The following is a 20,449-nucleotide window of genomic DNA, read 5'->3' as shown; positions in this document are numbered from 1 at the left end:
AACCATGGAACTTATTTCGAAAGTCATCATTTGTTTACAAACTTCCCCAACATTTGCGCTCTGCAATGTCGACAGCGTTGACAATCAGCTGCAAGTGTTCAACAGTTCAGTGTCGCCATCGAAACTCAGGCCGTTCAGGTGGCGCGCTAGTCTTCAAGGGGCGCCTTTGCAACGAAGTCTGTCAGTTTGCATTTCAAAATACATCTGAATTTGGGTCTCGAAACTATTTCTGAAGGGCGGATAAACTAATCGTGGGAATAATGTGGAAGAATTTTATACCAAACTCTACCGATGAGGAGACAGTGAACAACGCGTTTTGCACAAATGGGTTGTTTAAAATATCGAGTGAAAGCGAAGTATGCGGTGGAAGAGATCCGTTTTGCTCCATCCTTGTACATTTGTGCCGTTTTTTAGGTAACTGTCTACCCTCGGGTACGATCGCAAATCCAGAATGGGAAACTACTTCTATGTGTCGATAGCAGCATTATTTTACTGGAAGACGAAAATGTTATGGCATGCAATTTCCTTACTTTTGGAGCACTGATTGATTCGCTGGCGGTTTCTAATTCGGGAAATGTTATCATTTGTGCTTTAGCTGATGGAAATATCCATGGTATATATGTGAAAGGAATACCTATATTTAATTTGTAAGTACCTAGGATTTCCCAGTTCAGGGAGCTTCTTTTGATTTAGCGTTCTATTTTAAAGGTGCGTAAGTGGAGAGGATTTGAGTGAAGGCGGAACATTCGCGGGTATTCATCAAGTGGAGGACTCCTTTTATATTATGTGTCGAAATGGGAGTATATACAGGTGAACTTCTCGCTCGAACCCTCAAGTATCTCCTCACTATTCCAAATTAATCTTTATTTCCAGACTATTTAATATCGACGAGAAGCTCCTAGAAACGTATTCTGAAGATACAGTTTGTGAGAACGAATCCAGGCTCTATAATGAAAGTTTCCTGAAAAACACTATGCTGGAGAAAGTTTCCGCACCGAAATTTTGCAGTGTGGTATCATCCTTTTGTTTTATGTGTACACAAGAAGCAAATGAAACGGAAGATAGTGGTCCCCAGTCGATATTGGGCAATGAACGGTTTTTATATTTTCAAGACTCAAAAGAGTATCTGCAATTGCCAATTCCAACATCTTTAGAAGGAATGAAAATGCTGTATAATTTGGAACATATGATGTGAGTCTGTAGATGATAATGGTAATCGCTTGTAATGACATTTAATTTATTCACTCTGTTCCAGAATCGGGCTAAGTCACAGCGGTCATATATTTGAAATTTGTCCCTATACGAAAATGCTACTCCATCCATTCACTGAAAATTTAGATTATCTGATTGATGAGTTCATAGTGCTCGAAAATAATGAAGACATAATTGAACTTTTGCTACTAACAAAGCCGGAGCAGCTAGGAACCCGTTTTATGAAGATTGTAGAATTCCCTTGTAAGTGTGGGTTATTTACAGAAAAACGTCACTAAATCCGTTTTCACGCAGCTATGACTTGTAAGAACGAGCTCTCTATGCCACAGCATACATGGCTGGTGCAGCAACCAAAAACCGCAGTCAATATCTATTACCTGTCAGGTGACGATTTCAATGAGTTTGATCTACCTCAAGAAATCGAAATGAAAATCATGTGCGAAACGCAGCCGCAAGAAAGGCTCAAAAAGTTAATTTGTAAAGGTCGGCTGGACGAAGCCGAGCAATTTGGGAGGCAGTTCAATTTAAATTTGCAGCCAATCTGTGAAGCAAAAGCGAAACGTAAACTATTGGAAATATCCCTTTTGGATGAAGTGAGTTGATTGAATCTAGAAACCAAAACCGGAAATATATTCTCCTTTTTTTACTACAGAATCAGTATGATGAGATCAATAGAAAATTTGCTGAATTCTTGGAAATTTGCAAAACCGTGGAAAGCAACGAATTTGTTCTGAGTATTCGTGACTCTGAAATACCGAGTCGTAGTATAATGGAGAAATTTCTACAAGAAATATTGTCACGGCTTAAAGATGAAGTAAGTATTGATATTGTTTCGCTACTTTTTGTTGATTGAGTGATTAGTAAGGAACTTCAGATATCTCGATTTTTCGCCGAGTTCCCTCAATTCGATATCCCTAGAAGCTCTCTGATGCCCTGGCCTACATCATCACTCCATCTGACGCAGGTTCTGCCAGGTATTCTTCACCTACTATAGACATTCCTCTTATATATATCCCTACGGATTAGGGGACCAGTCCAATGTATTATTGATCCGGGTTTTATCCACAACCCCGCCACGCGGATTTCGTCGTCATAATCATAAGTGTGACAATCCAATTGGATCAGGAGCTTGAAGCTTGTTAGAGTTTTTCATTCAAGACAATAACGGTAAACTACAGGACTACAATACACTCTAGGAGGCAATGTGGTCAGCATTGCGCTCGCCCGTGATTATTACCCCTGAATTGACTCAGGTACTCATTCACAGCTGTTCGTTAATCATTTTATCAAAATACTCAACCCATCCTTCCAATATGCCCATACAGTCGCCCCCTTTGTAACTCGGCATCGAGGTGTATTTAGCTTCATTCTGCTGACTTGTTAGCCAAACTTCCGCGTTTGGTGCGGTTGTTCCCTGCGCTTCTCTCGACCTGTTGGTTCTCACAGAAAAGGGACCTGTGAACTTGCTTCTCTGCTCGAGGCATGCCCACGTTCTTTGGGGTTGTTGCATTGCTTTGTATGTAGCCTTCTTCCATTCCGTCGCTTACATACTTATCGTCGAATCAGTCGTTCCGACTTTTTTTACCATTGGGGCCCAATATATTTGAGGCTCTACCAATGATCTGGTGATTGTGACGATCATTTGTCGATGCTTCATCTCCAGGACTCCTGGTAGCTGCGGTTGTTGCAGCATCTATTCTCCTCTCGTAGATGTAACGGAGGACTTTGTTATGGGTGGGTTCAGTGGTCACTATCACCTGATTGTCAGAGGGGATTCGCGGTGATGTAGTTGTTCACGCCTGGAGCACCATGTAAACATAATAGTAATCCAAATCTCAAAGTTTAATTTTGATATTATACCCGGGCATGCTTGAAGGCTTTTTTCACTGCTACGTAGAAGGTATTTTTTTCTGAGTGTAGTCTCCTCTCTAGGGATGTGAACGATATTTCGAAATTCGTTGCTTAGCGATGACTAATAACAGCAGGTTTCATTTTATGATTGACTAGGAAACCTACTCCGAGTGCATGGTTTACTGGATGGTCGCTATAATATCTGGTATACTGGCTGTTCTCCAAGAAACCGGTACCAATTGTAACGCTGTGACACCAGCCTTATTTTGGGACAGGGTATCGGCTAGCTGCTTTCGATCCGTGCAGGGTGCGCGTTCCATAAATAGATCAAGGTTTGTCGGTTTTTAAGGTTTTGTGTAAAACAAACTTATTAAATCGATTGACACGACATCGATTGATTGGTGGAAAGGTGGGTAGTGTGAACACTCACGCATAGAATTATATCATTCTACGTCGGATTTAAGGGGGGTCCCCATACATTCAAAAGGAGGGTGTACATTTTTTTCACCAAATATAATCATGTGGGGTATCAAATGAAAGGTCTCGGTTAGTAGTTTCCGAACCATGTCTTAGTTTTGACGTTTGTTGGAAAGGTGGGGAGTATTTTTTTTTTTGTTTTTGGGGTAGGGTAGGTGAATGCATTTACGCACACAGTGTTGGAGTCCCGATTCGGTGCGTCGTCGGACTACCAACTACACACCTCCCCATCGTCAGAGAGCTAGCCTGGAACCGTTTGTCGCATTACTTCGGGCCAGCCCCCGAACTCTCCCGCCTTGCGGAGTCTTCAAATCAGGGAATTCCTTTCACCAACGGGAGGGGAGAGGAGGAAGGGAACTGTCAGTTCAAGGAGCCCCCTGCCATGCGGCTCCTCCACCGGTCGAGTTCTATCTTCTTAGCAACGAGAAGGGCCCGAATGTAATGGGCAACACGGTTCTACCTGTCAGCAGTCCTCAGCATCTCTTCCACAATGTTATCTGGAGAGAGATACTCCATTGCAAAACACACAATCCGGAGAACGCGCCTTTCCAATCTTGTGCAGGTAAGACTGAAAACCTCCATGCCCACTTAAAAAGTGGGTAAGGAAATGGTCAGTCTCACCATGGTTCCGATTCAGCCACGCACCTAAGTTGCCGATGAGCCGCGCAGTCCATCTGCCTCTAGTTTCATTTTGCCAAGAGAGCTGCCACTCGTCTAGAGTGTGTGCGCTTGTATATGGCCTGACGCTCCCTAGCAAGAAGGGCAACGGGGATAACTCCCGCGATCACCATCACTGTGCGGTACATAGACGCCACCCGTAAAGCTCCCCGTCTCTGTACCTGTATCTGATATACCTCCTTGTTAAGAGCGCCAGCCCATACCTCTGCGCCGTAGAGCAGGACAGACTGCATTGAGCTCATCAGGAGACGTCGCCTACTAGACGTAGGACCCCAATGTTTGCCATTAGCCTACTTAACGCCGCAGCCTTGTTCGCTGCTGCTTGGAGTTGCTCAGAAAAGCTCATCTTTGAGTCAAGAGTCAACCCGAGGTACTTTACCGCTGATTTTGACTCGATTATCGACTCGCCGAACGAAATGGGACGCAGGGTCGGAATTCTCTTTTTAGTCAGGATGACTACTTCGGTTTTTTCCAGTGCAAGGTTGAAACCATGAGTAGTCATCCATCCGCTTACACGTCGTATCAATATGCCGAGTCTGCTTTGCGCCTGTTCGACAGTCCGTCCAGCTACAAGCGCTGCGACATCATCTGCGTAGCCGAGCAGGCGCGACTCTTCTGGCATGTCGAGTTTAAGCAGACTGTCATAGGTAGCGTTCCAGAGGTCCGGCCCTAGGATGGATCCCTGTGCTACCCCCGACGTGACCTCCATCCACCTTTGACCCTCTAGTGTTTCATAGAGCAGGGAACGGTTCTTCAGATAGCCCCTCAAAATCCGTAAGAGATAGTTCGGCACGTTGAAGGTATTGTCTAGTGTGCCTAGAATGTCTTTCCATCTTACGGAATTGAAGGCGTTTCTGACGTCAAGCGTTACGAGAAGCACCATCCGTCGAGTTCGGCGGCTATGTGTCTCTGCTCGTCGAACGGCGTCCACGACCTGCATGACAGCATCAATTGTCGATCTCCCTGCCCTAAAACCAAACTGCCGGGGAGGTAAATCTCCGGCAGCGCGTATCGCTTCAGCGAGTCTACTTCTGATGAGCTTTCCGAGCACTTTCCCAGCAGTATCAAGCATACATAGTGGGCGGTATGAAGACGGCAATTCAGGATCGCCTTTCCCTTTAGGGATCAGCGCAAGCCTCGCAACTTTCCAACGAGCAGGGAAAATGCCCTCTTTCAGGAAAGCGTTGAATGCGCCGAGCAGTAGGTCTGGCCGGTGTTGGAATACCAGTTTGTATACCTCTGCTGGAATACCATCGGGTCCTGGCGCCTTCTTGTTTTTCATAGAGAGGACTGCCTGTTCCAACTCTTTTATAGAGAAAAGTGGACATCGACGTCACCATCCCATACGGGATGTGCAGGGAAGAGTGCCCTCACGATGCGGTCCATCTGCTCGGCCTTAAGTGAACAGGGTTTCCGCAGAACCCCGATTTTTCGGGTTACAAGTTTGTAACCGAGTCCCCACGGATCCCCATTCACCTCGTCGATCAGATCTTGCCAGCAGCGAGCTTTGCTCTTGTGTATTGCGCTGCGGAGTCTCCTTTTGGCTGATTTGTACTCCATCATTATGGTACATGACTCCCCGCGGTGGCCTAGATGTTGTGTTAAGCGGCGGAGCCTGTGACACTCCTTCCGGAGCTCTGCGATTTCCACTGTCCACCAATACAATGGAAGGTTTGCCGCGCCTCGATATCTTCCTGGGCATGGAGGCTCCGCAGATCGTCGTTATCAGGCTCATAACTGAATTTACGACAGTGTCAGCCGCGGCGCCACCGCCCCCAGGAGTACCCTTCAGCGTGGCCCCACCTGTTCCCAAAGTTTCGACAAACTTCCCGGTGTTCACTTTCTTGACGTTCCATACACAGAAAGATCGCTGGGGTGGCGCACACCGAGAGTTTGTGTCCACCACTTCGAAAGCAATGTATTGGTGGTCACTTGCCGAAAAGTCTTCCAGAACTCGCCACCCGTCCACCAGCGACACCAGTGATTCCGACGCGAAGGTTACGTCTGGAATGCTTCCTTTGCAGCCCGGGCGCCGGAACGTTGGGGTGGATCCGATGTTTAGAACTACCAGTCCTGTTCTCGCCGCCATTTCCAGAATTCGTTTCCCTCTGGAATCTGTGTGAGGCATGCCCCATTCAAGTGCCCTAGCATTGAAGTCACCCCCGACCAGGATCCGCCCATCCGTGCTTAAGATAGCGTCCTCCAAAGTATCAAGCCTCCGACGAAAGTCCGGCATCGTTTCATTCGGCGTAAGATAGACACTAAAAAACGTTATCCTTGAACACCGAATCCAGACAAAGCCGTCCCGTCGGCCTTGGGGGAAAGGTGGAGAGTGTGGGGGTCGAAAGTGATCATTTCTTCCACGGACCCACTCTCCGAAAATACCCAACCGAAAAATCTGACTTGTTTTTATTGCCAAGTCCATTGTTGTAAAATCAATCTAGTCTAAGGCTCCTTTTCTGACTTTGCAATATATAGTTTTCCATGTTGAGTTGAGGGTCCTACCCAGTTCCAATCTGAGAAACCAGTTAGAACTATATGTCCCATTTTCAAGTACGGAAGGCCTGCCTTCACCCCTATTTTTTCGTTATGAAAGATCTACATGTGTAGGTAAAGTTCGGCAGCAGAGCTGATGTTGCAGGCATTTCCCAGGTGTTGTGCTCCAACGCGAGGACCAATCCACTTTTTTTTTCTTCATTTCCGAGGCTGGCGTACAGAATTTCAGATGTGAAAGAGTACCTGAGTCAAATCAGGATAATAATCTCAGGCGAACGCAATACTGACCGCATTGCTTCCTTTAGGGTACTGTAATCCTGTAGTGAACCGTTAGTGTCTTCAATGAAGTGCTCTAACACACTTCAAGGCCCTGATACAATTGGATTATTAGGCCAAAGATTATTATTATTCAGTTGTTCACAATTGGTTGGTTTCTGGTAACGTTGATTTTACAACTGGCATTCAAAGTGTCAGCGGCATAAATATAAGAACGTCAAGAAGTTGTTGCAATTTGTAACTTTTAAATTCAAATATAAATAAACTTCATGGGGCGAAATAAAAACTATCACAGTCAAAATATTTTTGCCACCGAGAAACATGTTTATTTATTTCAGGATTAGGGAGAGTTAGTTAGCATAAATCATTGAACTTTTTCGTGGTTGGTTGTGCAACGTGCGTTTTGTCGTCAAGTAAAGTCGTTGTTTCTCTGTTCGTCAATGTCAAGTACATACGTTGTAATTCCGGATGTATCTCCTCGAGTTCTACGGCGTATTCATTTTACCTGGATCCAGAAAGTTGTGATAAATATAACCGACCACACGCTACCAAAGGATCATCATGATCCTCTTTTGCTGTAAATTTGGAAAGCACAGTCGATCGGCCCCATTTATAAAATATGATTTTTTCATTGTATACCGAAATGGAATTGAGAAATGTGTCACTGCAAGTGCGCAAAGTGAGAGAAGATACAACCTACAGGGAAGGTTTTTGTTAATATTGTTCAATTTAAATTCTCAATTTCCACTAATTTCCAACGCATAGTCCAATGATTAGTTAGCTACTTTTTAAGGGTTTTTATAGGTCCCGTATATGCAAAAGTGGGGTGCATTTTTTTTATTGAATATAGCCATGAGACGTATCAAATAAAACGTCTCTTATATTCCTAAATTGGTATTATCAGGAAATGGATAACCGATTCAATGAAACGCTGATAAAACATCCATGCATTTTATTGGGCAGATCATTGTAAATGAATGCGCATCATTATGCAAATAATTAATGAGGACAGAACATAACAAATCATTTTAATATATATTTAGGGCGATGTCTAAAGGTCAACGAACTAGGATCTTCGCAAAAGTCGAAAATTAACTGTAAAAGTGACGCTTTCAAAAACCGCGACAAATTTTCAATTATTTATGTTTTAAAAATAGTCTAAAAATGTTCAGTTTTCAAAAATCCTAGTTCATAGAGAGTAATGAGAATGAGCGATTTTATCTATTCGAGTGAGTGCAAATGTTTTTCAGCCAAAATTCAAATATAGTTTTTGAGTGATTCGTTGTTGGTTTGAGTGTGTGCAGACAAATATCTTTCTAAAGTAAAGTAAAGGAATTATGTAAATTCTGTTATTCTGAAAATTTGTAAAAGTCCGTTGATTCTGAGTCTGACGCCACTAAGCACTCGAAAAAAAACCACACATTCCCCTCCCGAAATACCCATGAATGAACGTGTTTTCCACGACATCCTTTTTATGTCGTATTCTTAACAAAAAATTCAAAAAATTTGAAAAAAAAGAATCGATTTTCTTTAAGCTACGATGTCAGAAGTAACCTTTAAATCAAGGACATATTCTCAGAAACTATTTAAAATAATATTTTTCATACGAGTTTCAAATTTAGTATTGTTTCTAGAAAGGTTGTACTTACTTTTATGCCTAAATTTTAGGCCTTTCTGCAAAAAAAATTGATATGAATTTAGTGCTGTGAATGTCAACTTATCAGAGAAACTATCAAAAAACGAATATTATTTGACCGGAGGATCCAGGTTCCAGAACTTGTTAGCAACTCTATGCGGCAGAATATAAGAACCTGACCCCATTATAGACATACACAATGCATTCAGAAATGATAGAAACGCTATATTACTTGCCTACACTATCAATTTTGATGCCTGTCAGAAAACTTGCATGACAAATTATTATTGCAATTAGGAGATTTACCTGTGGTTAATTCATTTTTATGCATGACATTGTGGCCGTTTGGAGTTCGCGTGAAAGAAGGATCAGCAGGATATGAAGCCAACAGAAAATTGGATATCTATAGCTGGTACAGAACTAATATCACCATCACTTTGGTAATGCGGCAGAAAATATCGTAATAAAAATTATTTTCATATCGTATATCGTATCACGAAAAATATTTCAAGTTGTCGTAACCCTTTCGATTGCCCTCTGAGCCTAGTAGATCTTGGTTTGCGCTATTCCAGGATGCTCGACGCAAACAAGCAAAAGATCTTGTTATAGATTGGCGTACATATTTTATTTATTAATTTGTTAGCAATAAACAATAGACAAGAAAACTTAATCCCTTTGTTATCAAGGGAGGAGAAAAACTAATTCAGTGCTTAAAACTAGGAAAAGAGACAGAATCTAAGAAACAAAACAGGAGGGCATTTTAATCCCGACGTACATATTATCGGAAACGTGAAGTGAAATCTGATTTCGAGAATTTTGAAAATATCCACGCTTCGTGTATTGTACGGCTCATTACAAGAGATAAGTAGACACGGAGTTGCCTGTTGAACTATTAAAAAGCTTAAAAGGGATACAAACATCAGTGGAAATTCTGTTTGTTATATGCAAAGGAAATTAGAAATGTACAGGCCGGTAGAATAATCAACACCGGAAAAGGTTCTTTTCAAGGGATAAGACAAGTGAATTTACGTTGTTTTGGATAAAAACTGAACTGAAAGGAAACTCAAATCACACACGGGGTTGTTTCCCAAAAAAGGGGTTGAGAAGTGTTAAAGAGGTTTGGATTGATATTATATTCATATATAATATGGAAGGGGGACGAAAAACAAGACATTCGGTGGTTTATTGCGAGGAGCAATTGTAATGAATTATATTTCTGTGGTTTGATTCGGCAATAATTCAATGTTTAATCTCCCAGGTTTACCCAGTCTTTATGTAATTTCAATTATTTCATGCATGAACGATATCTCATTAATGGTAAATTTTATGGAATTTAATATCGAATGTCACGCACAAGTTTTGGAATGAGCTCAAGTATGATAGAGGGTGTCCAAATAGAAATGAAAGACGCAAGTTGAAGAGGATATAAACTAGTAACACATCGAATGGCATTTGCTGAAGAATAGTGTGCACTTACCAAGATTGAAGTGAGCACAATTCAAAGGGAATGAAATAGGTACAAAGAAAGGTCATCATCGTAGAGAAAGCACGAGCAATTGTAGGAAGAGTGCAAATTTTTGATAAAAATAAAAATTACATACGACCCCATATAGAGCCCTAAGGAACTCCAGATGAAAGGAAAAAGGGAAAATGTTGGAAGATGTGCTTTAGCCGCTAGTAGGAGAAGGTTAGACAGTCTACTGAAAACACATAGAGCCGTCAACCAGATTAAAAAGAAGAGAAGAATGCAGAGTTACACACTGATGAAAAAGAAATTGTGCAAAGTTGGCAGTGAATCAAGCGAATATGATACAAGTGGAACAGAACTGTAGACAGATGTGGTAAATTCCACAGTGAATACGCATATACCAGACTACACTTTTCCCATCTAGCATGCCAATTTAAATTATCTCTCCATTTTCATTTCATTAAAAACCTCAGAACCAATAAATTGAAAACTAAACACTTTACCTGTAGAAAGTTGAGTGCTTTTCTTATGTTAGAATTTTTGAGTGAATAATTGTCGACTTTAATATAATGCTGACATTCTATATTCTGTGAAGCAGAAAATTCACAAAAAACCCAACTTTGTCCTAATGAACATTTACACCGACCTTGAACTACCATAACTTTATTAATAATGAAATCATTTAGACTAAACTTTCCAATATTGCAGTCTGTTCTTTAGGATGGGCGCTGCCTTTCGGTCAGAACTTTTTACTACCTTACCTTACTCCTTTTTCAAGCAAACAACACTAAAGTACTAATTCGTCATAGCTATCCTCCTCCGTGAACTTAACGCACGATGATAAAATTCACTATATGTGAGAGGGTTTGTAACTCCACCATCCCTACCCAGTTTCACTTGTAATTAGCGTTTCCAAAAAAGATGTTTATGGCGTACAGTAAACAGAGCTTAAAAAAGTTTTGTTTCAGTCAACGTTTTAAACAAGTCGGAATACCGGAAGCTCGCGCTTCAGGTATAAAGGTTTTGTGTTTATCTTATGAAAGAAATTTCAACGCACATAATTCTATCCGTATATCGCTACAAATCCAACATAATCCTTCAAATTTTTCCAAACTACGAGACATACGTACATATTACAGCCTAATATCTATGGGTGCTCACCCTAAACAAACAAACTGCCTATTTCCGAATACTGTACACATATATGCACGTATATAAATTTATCGTACCCATATTTCCGATTTACGTCTTATATCTATCTGAATTAGGCACTACCCGCAAAGTTCATTAGCACGCATATATTATATACCTACATACACACATGTCTGGCTGACAAATAACTAAAAAACTAAAACAAAATAGTTGTCTGCCACCCAATTCATAAGAACTCATTTCGTTGTGGTATTGACGAATTGATATGTGATGATGACGTCATGCAGGTTGTTGAGTGCACGAAATTCACAAAAACTTGTAAAGTTTCACCCCCTATAACTTTGCTACTAATAGTTGGATTTTTTTCAAACTTGACCAAACTGTGCATTATGTTCTTCATTACACGCATGCCAAATTTTGTACTTCTGGGATGAATATAGAGGAGGTGCCGGGTAAATTTCTAAAATGTGGAAATATACTATTATTAACTTTATTTGTGCAGATATCGGAACCGGATATATTTTGAGGCCTAGATTTCGTAGAGATGCACTACTGCGATTTTTTTTCAGATTTTTCGGTTGGATAGATTCTGAGAACGAGACCTGTTACACTTTTTGGGGGTCATATTTTGAGACCTCACTCCCCTACGTTTCACCCAACATCAAATATTGAACCAGTTTCGAAAAGTACTAATTGAGACCTTTCATTTGATACCCTATACGGCTACATTCTGTGATAAAAAAATTTGTACCCTCCATTCACATGTATGGGGAGCCCCCCCTTAAATTTAACACAAGATGGCGCCACTTACTGCATGTAAAGAGAACACCAGATTACATACTCTCACCAATTTTCATGTCAATCGGGCCAGCCGTTTCCGAATAAATCGGGTGTGACAGACAGGCAGACAGACGAACAGACAGATACCGTCTCGATTTTAATAAGGTTTTGTTTCACACAAAACCTTAAAAAGAAGTAACCTAATTTTAGCCTCATGATTAGGATCTATGCACATGCACAAATCTGTTTTTATATAGAGTTAGGAAAATATATTTAATTATTCACCAAGTTCTCCTATTTTATGAAATTTGCTGTTGAAATAAAATAGACTAATAACTAAAGCTAAAAATTTTTCCAACTTCAGAAATATCACCAAAATATCCTTCATATTAAAGAACAGCTATTGCGTCTCGAGACGCTTAACATAATTGATCCATATGAAACGAATATGCAATGGCAAAAGTTTGTACATCATCCAAATATCGCTAAAGTTTGCGTGTTATTATTCAAAACGGTAAAAGTCGCGATAGAGTGATTTATATTGAGGAAATTGTACTCATCTAATTTCATTTAGGACATGCTTAGCGCTTGTATAGTTTGGAAGCGGCATGCGGCTTGTATCGTGCCATTTCTCGACGTTGATAGTATTTTGAAGTTATTGAATGCCATTCCACAGTCAACTGAAGCCTTCTTCGTAATTCAGTGGCTCCGTTACTTTATCCCTAGCGTGTTAACAACTCATCCTGCTGCTATGTCTTACCTAGTAGAGTGGAGTTTACAAAAAACAAGATCGCTTCAATTCTCTAACCATTGGCCTGAAGTTGGTTTAGAGTTTTCTACCAAGATACTGGGTATCTTCGAAGATGTCGAGTTTTTATATTCGTAAGTATACAAAATTTTAATTGGGTTCAAAATTTAAAAAAAATATTGTTTCGAAAATTATAGAGATTTTCGTCGTCAATACGATTTCAATATCGACAAGTTGAAAGCTATTGTGAACGCTTTGCAGGATTTATCTGTACTTAAGAAGAGCTATAATCTCATTTTGACTTTGGATAGCTACGTCAAGGTAACTATCGGAAATTGTGTTGTTTCATACATTGGACAAATTTACATAAAGGAACAATTACACAGGATACAATGGACGATACGGCACTTCGTATTCTTCAAGGAGTTCAACTGAGCAATTTGAAACGGGTCACATCGGACTTTCTCTGCCCTATTTATTCGGAGAAAGGGAAAACTCCAGTCATTGCCATCAAGAAGTACATCAACTTCCTCGTTTCAAACCGGAAGAAAAATACTCTTTGGTTAGAACGAGCTGTTGTTTCAATTAGCATGCTTCACGACGAAGAAGAGAAACTTGCCAGCGCTCTTCTAGTATTGAAGGTTCGTATTGCTATTTCTACCGATTTTCAAAAATATAACATTTATGAATCGTAGAACTCTCCAGTGCCATGGCCAGATTCAGTCAGTCCACTAGTGAAACTTGGTAACTCGAGTCATCCACTGGCTGCAGAAATTCAAACACAATACGACCTACAAACAATTAAAATATTGAAAGCGAAATATGGTTGGCCTCTCGATTCCCCTGATGACCACATGAAGTTGGTGTTTCGGATCATTAAACTTGGCCATCCGGAAATGATTAACGATATCAATGACTTGGCAAAAGTGTGTCCTGAGATAAGCAGTAGTGCCAATTTTTACTGTTGCTATGAATTAGCTAGAAAGGGTCAAGTGAATAATGCTGCACAGTTTCTACATAACATTGATAAAAAGCAGCGCACTGAGTGCTACGACAAAATTACGAATATCTTCACAGCAATATTTTCAGATCCAATCGATGATTCAAAGGACTACGATAACTTATTCGAATTTTTGAAAGTTATCACTCCAGATGGTAGCAAATATAACCGCGAAATGCTCTTGAACTTACAGCATTTGCATCTGCTACGAAAAAACTTCGACCTAAAAGTTTCGCCCGAGAATCTAACTTGTAAACTAAGCCGTATAGAAATACTTTCGACAGGAGTAGATTCTATTATGAAAAAATTGAAAGAATGCCAGACAAATATTGTACACTTTATGTGGACTCATGTTACAGAACTATCAATTTTGTTGAATGTCGAAAAAATGCTCGGTGTTTTAAAACTAGCAAGGAAAATTAATAAGCTTGAAGTTTCATGTGCCCTAGCTTATTATGCGCTTAATGTGGAAGAAGTTTCACGAGCAAACTATGAATTTTATGTGGATTTTGCGGCTCTGCTTATATGCCAGCACATTGAAGCTGTGTCAAAAGAAGGTATGAACCCCTTTTTCAGTTAATCACATAAATCCTCCAATTTAGTTTTCGTTCAATAGAAAATTTTTCAACTGATCCCCTGGCATACGCACTTGCCTATAAGCTCCTAGTTGAGGGATTAAAGTTTGGTAAACTCATCCAATTGGAGATAATCCATTTTCTAAACTGGATTCGAATCGGTTATGAAAACTATGCACTTTCTGCTATACCTGATTACTATGGAGACATTGACATCATCGACAAAAGGGTAAGCAATACCCGTTACCCAAGACTCACAAAATACTCGGCTATATTTCAATAATTCTAGATTGTAGACAGATTGCAAAGACCAGCCACCACACCAGGACAAAATGGAGTACCTAGCAAAAATGTATGCGAGGCAATTTGCGTTTTCGATAAAATTTCTGAAATACCAGAAACTGTAAAAGTAAGGAGCATTTCCTTGTTATTTATATTCTTGTTTTCATTGCGTATTATTCATTATGAAGTACACAAATGACCCGACTCCGATTATCAGATGTGTGTCAATGGCGCTGCTTGCCTTATTAAAAACAAACCTCGAAAACTTGCCATTTCGTTTAAATTTATTTATTAATCCAGATATCGAAATCAGTGCAGATGAGTGAGTTTTGACATAAAATAATTATTGATAACGGATTTTTTTCAATAAGGTATTTTTAGGGTTAGAACTACTTTCCTGAAATACCTGGAACATTTGGTGAAATGTAAACAGCACAGCAGTTGGTATTCGATCGTTCAGTGTACATTGAAATACCAAACGACAGACCCCATAATACCAAAGAAAATGATAGTTATAAATAAAATGAAATTATACAAATTTTCTTTATCGCAAAAGGAACCGAATTTTATTGGTGCGTAATCCTTATCAATGTAATTGTAATTGTATGTTATTTTCATATTTCTAATATTTTTCTTTCCAGATTTATTCTCAAAATTGTTGGCAGATTCCAATCCAGAAGCCTGCCTTAAATATTTGGAAAATGAACTGAAAACAGGCCAGCCTAAGTTAAATTATCTTATCCTTGCTGAAATGTATCACACACACATGGGAGATAATGATAAAATTTCTTCAGACAGAGAGCAGTAAGTAACATTGCACTGATAGATAAATCTATAGTAATTAATAAATCAACTTCCCTAGACGAATGAAATACTTCTACTACACTGAGTTAGTTAAACACGATTCAGCATTGAAATGTAAGGAATTCATTTCAATCTCTATGCTTATGAAGGAGCTTAAAAATAAAGTATTAGATGTTTCACTTTTGAAAAGAATGAGTTACGATTTTGATTGGGATTACCAACAAGTTCTCGTATCACAAGTAAGTATCAACAGATTTGACAATCTTGAGTTTCTTATCACTATTTATAGTAAATTCACGGCAAATTGAGGCTAATGATAAATAATTGGTAACATCATCTGCCGAATGTTAATATTTGGTAGTAACATGATATGTACGGCTAAGCTAATGAATGGTGATTCTGATATCGCTTTGTAATATAGTTTTTCTGAAAAACTGAAGTGATATCACATTACTTACTTGTGACATGCCTGCATGCAAGAATATATTCATAATTTGTATATTAATTTCACGTTTTTAATCATATTTTTGGAAACTTTGTAATTTTTTGTAGATTATATCTCTGCTAAGTATGCAGGAGCCTTCGTACGAAATCAAAACCGATGCCTTCGAGAAAGAGCAGATTACGATGAAAACATCTGCTGACCAAATTCGGGACATGTGTCAACCTTACATTAAAGAGATTACGCAGACTGGACACCTTGCATCACAGTTATTGAATTTCATTACGGAGGTATATTTAGTCGTAATTATGAAGACAACCTGATTACAGTCATTCCTTTGAACTTTCAGATAAATTTCTATTTTTACGAACTGTATTTATGTGTCATTGATATTTTAACATACATAAATTCGTTACCGAAAGAAATGGAATTGTGGGCGAACATGCTACTGTTCTTGAAGCACAAAATGGTTACTAAGCGTCGCAATCGCGCAGGGCAGATAGAAATGGACTGGTGGTTGAAATCGCAGCCGGATATAGGAGTATTACCAAAAATTGCAAAGTATCGTTTTCCGTTCATGCCACTCGTGCAGGAGCCACTAAAGAATATATTAGGTGGGTTCAATTCAATAAGATGCACTCTAAAGATGGTTTTATGAAAAAATTTTACTCATAGATTGTGAGGTGAATGTGGATAATTGCGAAAGTTGGTTTCCGTTGATTAAATTGCATACAGTAAATCAAGGAAAAAGAACACATAATGAAATTGTGCAAGAACAGGAGTACTTTTGCATGTCGGCTGTGAAAAATTCGATATCCGAATATAAGCAACAAGACGAGGAAACCGATACGGACGTCTGGCATTTGCAACCAATCAATAATGCTTTTCTACAATCGGTGAGTCGGTTTATTCGAATTCATTGCTTACATTTCTGGCAATACATTTGAAATTTTTCAACAGATCCTCCGCCTAACGCGTCATATGACAAACGCATCAAAAACACTCTTTATTCTGTATTATGTGACGAACCATGCACCCGATGGAGCCGATCAGGTTGAAGCTGCAGCTGAATGCTATAAATTTGCAGTACAAAACGAAAAAAGCCTGTCTGAAAATAAGAAAGCGGATGAGACAGTAAAAAAGATAAAACGAAAATATCCATTAATCAAAACCCAACATTTGCTGCACACATATGGATTGATCGATGATAAGTTGTTGCAATTAGCCGAAAATCCGAAGGAACTAATATTTATGCTATATCACCACGAATCGATTTTAAAAACGCCAAAGGCAGACATAAATAATCTGGTCATGGAAATATCAAAGCTACACAACTTGGACTGCCATTTGATGCAAGTCGCAGTGCTGCAAAATTGGGTGACCTGTACAAATTCGGGCGATTCTATTGATGGGGAGGAAACATTTTATGAAGATTTGAATATGTCCATGAATAACATAGATACAGTCAATGATGAACACATTATAAGGTGAGAGATAGCGCTGCGTTTTTGCGGGATAATAACAGATTATCTTTTCAGAGCTCATTATATTTTGAGTAGTTGGGAAACGTCGAAAGCTATTGAATTTCTAATAAGGCATATGTTTCCAGTAGAGGGGTAAGTCATCTTTCAAACACCTCGCAATATTTTAAAATGGTATCTCTTTTAGTCCCACAAATACTGCTAAGCAACTGCAAATTTTCGAATGCTTTTCAAAGCTCATAGGCGATTCAACTGCATCCTACATGAATATAGTCAGCCAGAAACAATACGTCATTTTGAAATGCGTCCATTATCTCAAACAGCTCGGCTATAATATCACAGTTGAAAAGTTTGCGGAATATGATAAGCTGAATATATTGAAGAAAATTTGGCAAACTCACGCAAATAATTCACTAGCTCTTGAAGCAATCTCATATATATGTATGGGCCACAAAATCTTCATACCAACAATATGGAACGGGGTACTGAAACAGATGGTCAATTTAAATATGGTAAAGTTTGTGGTATTTGTAATGATTTCATTCATAATTTAAAATACTGCAGGTTTCTAAGTTAAATGCGTTAGTCGACGTTTTATCTTGTGAGCCATCTTTACTGTACACGGAAGGATTAGCGGCAGCATGGGAATGCGTACTACGTGCTCCATTCAAAAACGCCAATCAATCAAGGTCATATGAGCAGGAAAACATTTTAACCAAAAATCTATGCAGAATTCAGGTGATAAGCCGGGAATAAAGTTCAATTCTTTTAGTTAGAAAATAATATTAGCATTCATTTCGCAGGCTTGTCCCTTAGTTAAACAACTGAATCTCATAGCATTCACAGAAGATTGTATTAGGCTGGATCGCCTTCATATGGCTGCAATTTTTGTAGCGCTTGCCAACAAAAAACAGAAGGAATTAATTATCCCGGTTAGTACTCTATGGTTTTTCCACGATTTAGGTTGCAATTATGTCAATAAATCCCTAATTTTAGCTAATTAATCAACAAAAAAAAGAACATTTGAAGCAGGAGATCATAGATTTAGAGGAAGCTGGTATTTCGCCGACAATAATTAATTTTTCTCTGCGAGAACTGAAGTTATAGACTATCGTATGTTAAGATTTTGTTTAAAAAAATAAAGCGTTTGTGTACTTAGAAGCCTGTTATCTGGGATTATTCGCTGAAACTATAATCAATATAATCAAAAACTGGCCCAATTCCCGTTGTTGAATCTAACCTGAGCTGCATCCAATAGTTAAATCATGATCATACTTTCCATTCTTGTGTTCTTTGACGTGCCTTGTTTTGTTTTGAGAACAGGAGGAGGAGGAAAAGTTAATCTGAAGGTAAATATCAACAAAACGTAATTTTCAATCTGACGATTCACAGCCTCTTTTCTAACCAGACCAGAATTGAGTGGATGTTGTTCGAGCTACTCACTAGGCTATGCTTCGATATGGGAGATGGAATTCACATTGACACTCACAACCTTAAAGCGCTGTGCTGCTGCTGTGTCCAATTAATTAGAGGAGTGAACAACATTTTCTAAAAACAAACATTTTGTGTTTTTTAACAATAAACAAAAAACAAGCAGGTTTAGCAATAGTGTCTTCCCATGAAATCTAGAGCAATTTGGAAATGAAAAGCGCTCTGTTATTTAAAAACTTGAAGTTCACTTTCTGAATTTAGTAGAAGTATCTGACTGATCATCGTCTGGTAGACGGAGATTATTTGGCGGATGCTCATATGCAAGGGTTTCGTTGTTGTTAAAGGGGGTTTCAGGGGGTAAAGTATTGGGTTAATTGGGTTAAACTATTGCGATCATTATTGTGTTGAAAGTAATGTCTCATCTGACGACTTTGTATCGCTAAGTTGATTTTTATTGGAAGTTTACTTTTAGTTAAGATTATTAAGGTTTACTTTTAGTTAAGGTTGGGAACGGTAGAGTATATGCTTCAAAACTACAATATTTATTGGTTATTTAACCTACCAATGGACACATTTTGCACAGCCGCAATTTCAATTAAGCGTAGATGTTTTATTCATTTTGTACAAGACTAATTCATTGACATGTAAAGCTAAATCATAGAGAATTACATCCGAAATAGACCTATCACTGTAAGTGCGTTCGTTATCTTTCTTAAAGACTCATGCGTATTAACACACTTACTACCTTCTAGTAAGCCGAAAATAACGTGCATACGGTACTCTGGTAAATGGAGAAAAATTGAGCTCAGACTTACGTTTATTTAGAAACATTTCAGACGCAGCAACAAGACGAGCTCAACTGGAAATTCAGTGGCAAAAAAAGCATTTTTTCGAAAAATCAAGACAGAAATTACAAGCTGCCCAATTTCATCGGAAAAAATAAAGTACCGTTAAAAACGCCCAAACAGGCAAGATACACTTATTACATTAACTTATGCAAATGCTTAAGGGCACTCTTTACACTCAGTGCGCAATAAGTAGCGTTTTTAAAATTTTGATTTTTGGGAGATGAAATAGCATATTGATTTACTTTTCTTTGTATTTTACGGATAAAGAATGAAATCAAAATAAAAAATGTATCCAGTTATTTTTGTTGTTATACCCAGGGTTTTATTTGATGTTGAAATTGACCTTTATTTTTAGACTTGGTCAAACTTCTTGTAAATGCAGTTTTGTTTAGAGCTCATGTAATCATCGCTCGAACTAGAGCTAGAGAGATCGTTTGAAAAGTAGTATTTTGGAAACTTTCAAAAATGAAATTTCAAAGTTGTGCTCATTTTTTTCTTAACTAAAACATCGAAAAAAGGACTTTGACAACTAAAATCTAGTTTGGGCCTGAGAAAAATGAGGAGATATTTCGAAAAACGTGTTTTTGAGATAACCCCGAACAAAGTTTCAGAAGATGATTTTGCGACAAAAATACTGAATGTGAAAGTGCCCTTAAGACACAACCGTACTGCTAAAAAAACGAGATACGGACGAATTAGACTAAAAATGACATCAGCGGGATTGGCTCTAGCAGGGAATATACGTTCAAGGGCCGCTTACTATACCATACGAAATATATATTACGAGCGCTTCAATGGCGCTTGCGCTTCGT

The 20,449-nt window shown here is 38.9% G+C and overlaps 1 protein-coding gene across 1 annotated transcript; it reads left to right on the top strand.

Moving 5' to 3' along the window:
* Positions 1 to 29: 29 nt before the first annotated feature.
* LOC119653185 lies at positions 30 to 19,483 on the top strand. Its single transcript, XM_038057739.1, has 28 exons — positions 30 to 356; positions 415 to 647; positions 709 to 810; positions 874 to 1,191; positions 1,256 to 1,455; positions 1,507 to 1,805; positions 1,865 to 2,026; positions 12,391 to 12,540; positions 12,601 to 12,908; positions 12,972 to 13,095; positions 13,161 to 13,415; positions 13,470 to 14,331; positions 14,391 to 14,578; positions 14,639 to 14,758; positions 14,820 to 14,953; positions 15,013 to 15,203; positions 15,273 to 15,435; positions 15,494 to 15,674; positions 15,988 to 16,167; positions 16,227 to 16,491; positions 16,553 to 16,773; positions 16,838 to 17,364; positions 17,416 to 17,493; positions 17,546 to 17,870; positions 17,923 to 18,096; positions 18,162 to 18,290; positions 18,355 to 18,707; positions 18,767 to 19,483. The coding sequence occupies exons 1-27, from the start codon at positions 261 to 263 to the stop codon at positions 18,463 to 18,465; spliced, it is 6,096 nt and encodes a 2,031-aa protein (XP_037913667.1). The 5' UTR covers positions 30 to 260; the 3' UTR covers positions 18,466 to 18,707; positions 18,767 to 19,483.
* The last annotated feature ends 966 nt before the right edge of the window (positions 19,484 to 20,449 follow it).

The sequence above is a fragment of the Hermetia illucens genome, chromosome 3 (genome assembly GCF_905115235.1).
Source record: "Hermetia illucens chromosome 3, iHerIll2.2.curated.20191125, whole genome shotgun sequence".
Taxonomy (NCBI): Eukaryota; Metazoa; Arthropoda; class Insecta; order Diptera; family Stratiomyidae; genus Hermetia; species Hermetia illucens.
The sequence above is the reverse complement of the archived record's forward strand: the minus strand, read 5'-3'. Positions and strand labels throughout refer to the sequence as shown.

Bases quoted from the DNA above. Each gene is read 5' to 3' on its own strand.
- LOC119653185 (XM_038057739.1), top strand. From the start codon at position 261: ATGTGGAAGAATTTTATACCAAACTCTACCGATGAGGAGACAGTGAAC. The intron at 13,416-13,469 runs GTTCGTATTGCT...TATGAATCGTAG, and splicing joins GCGCTCTTCTAGTATTGAAG to AACTCTCCAGTGCCATGGCC. The intron at 16,168-16,226 runs GTATATTTAGTC...TTGAACTTTCAG, and splicing joins TATTGAATTTCATTACGGAG to ATAAATTTCTATTTTTACGA.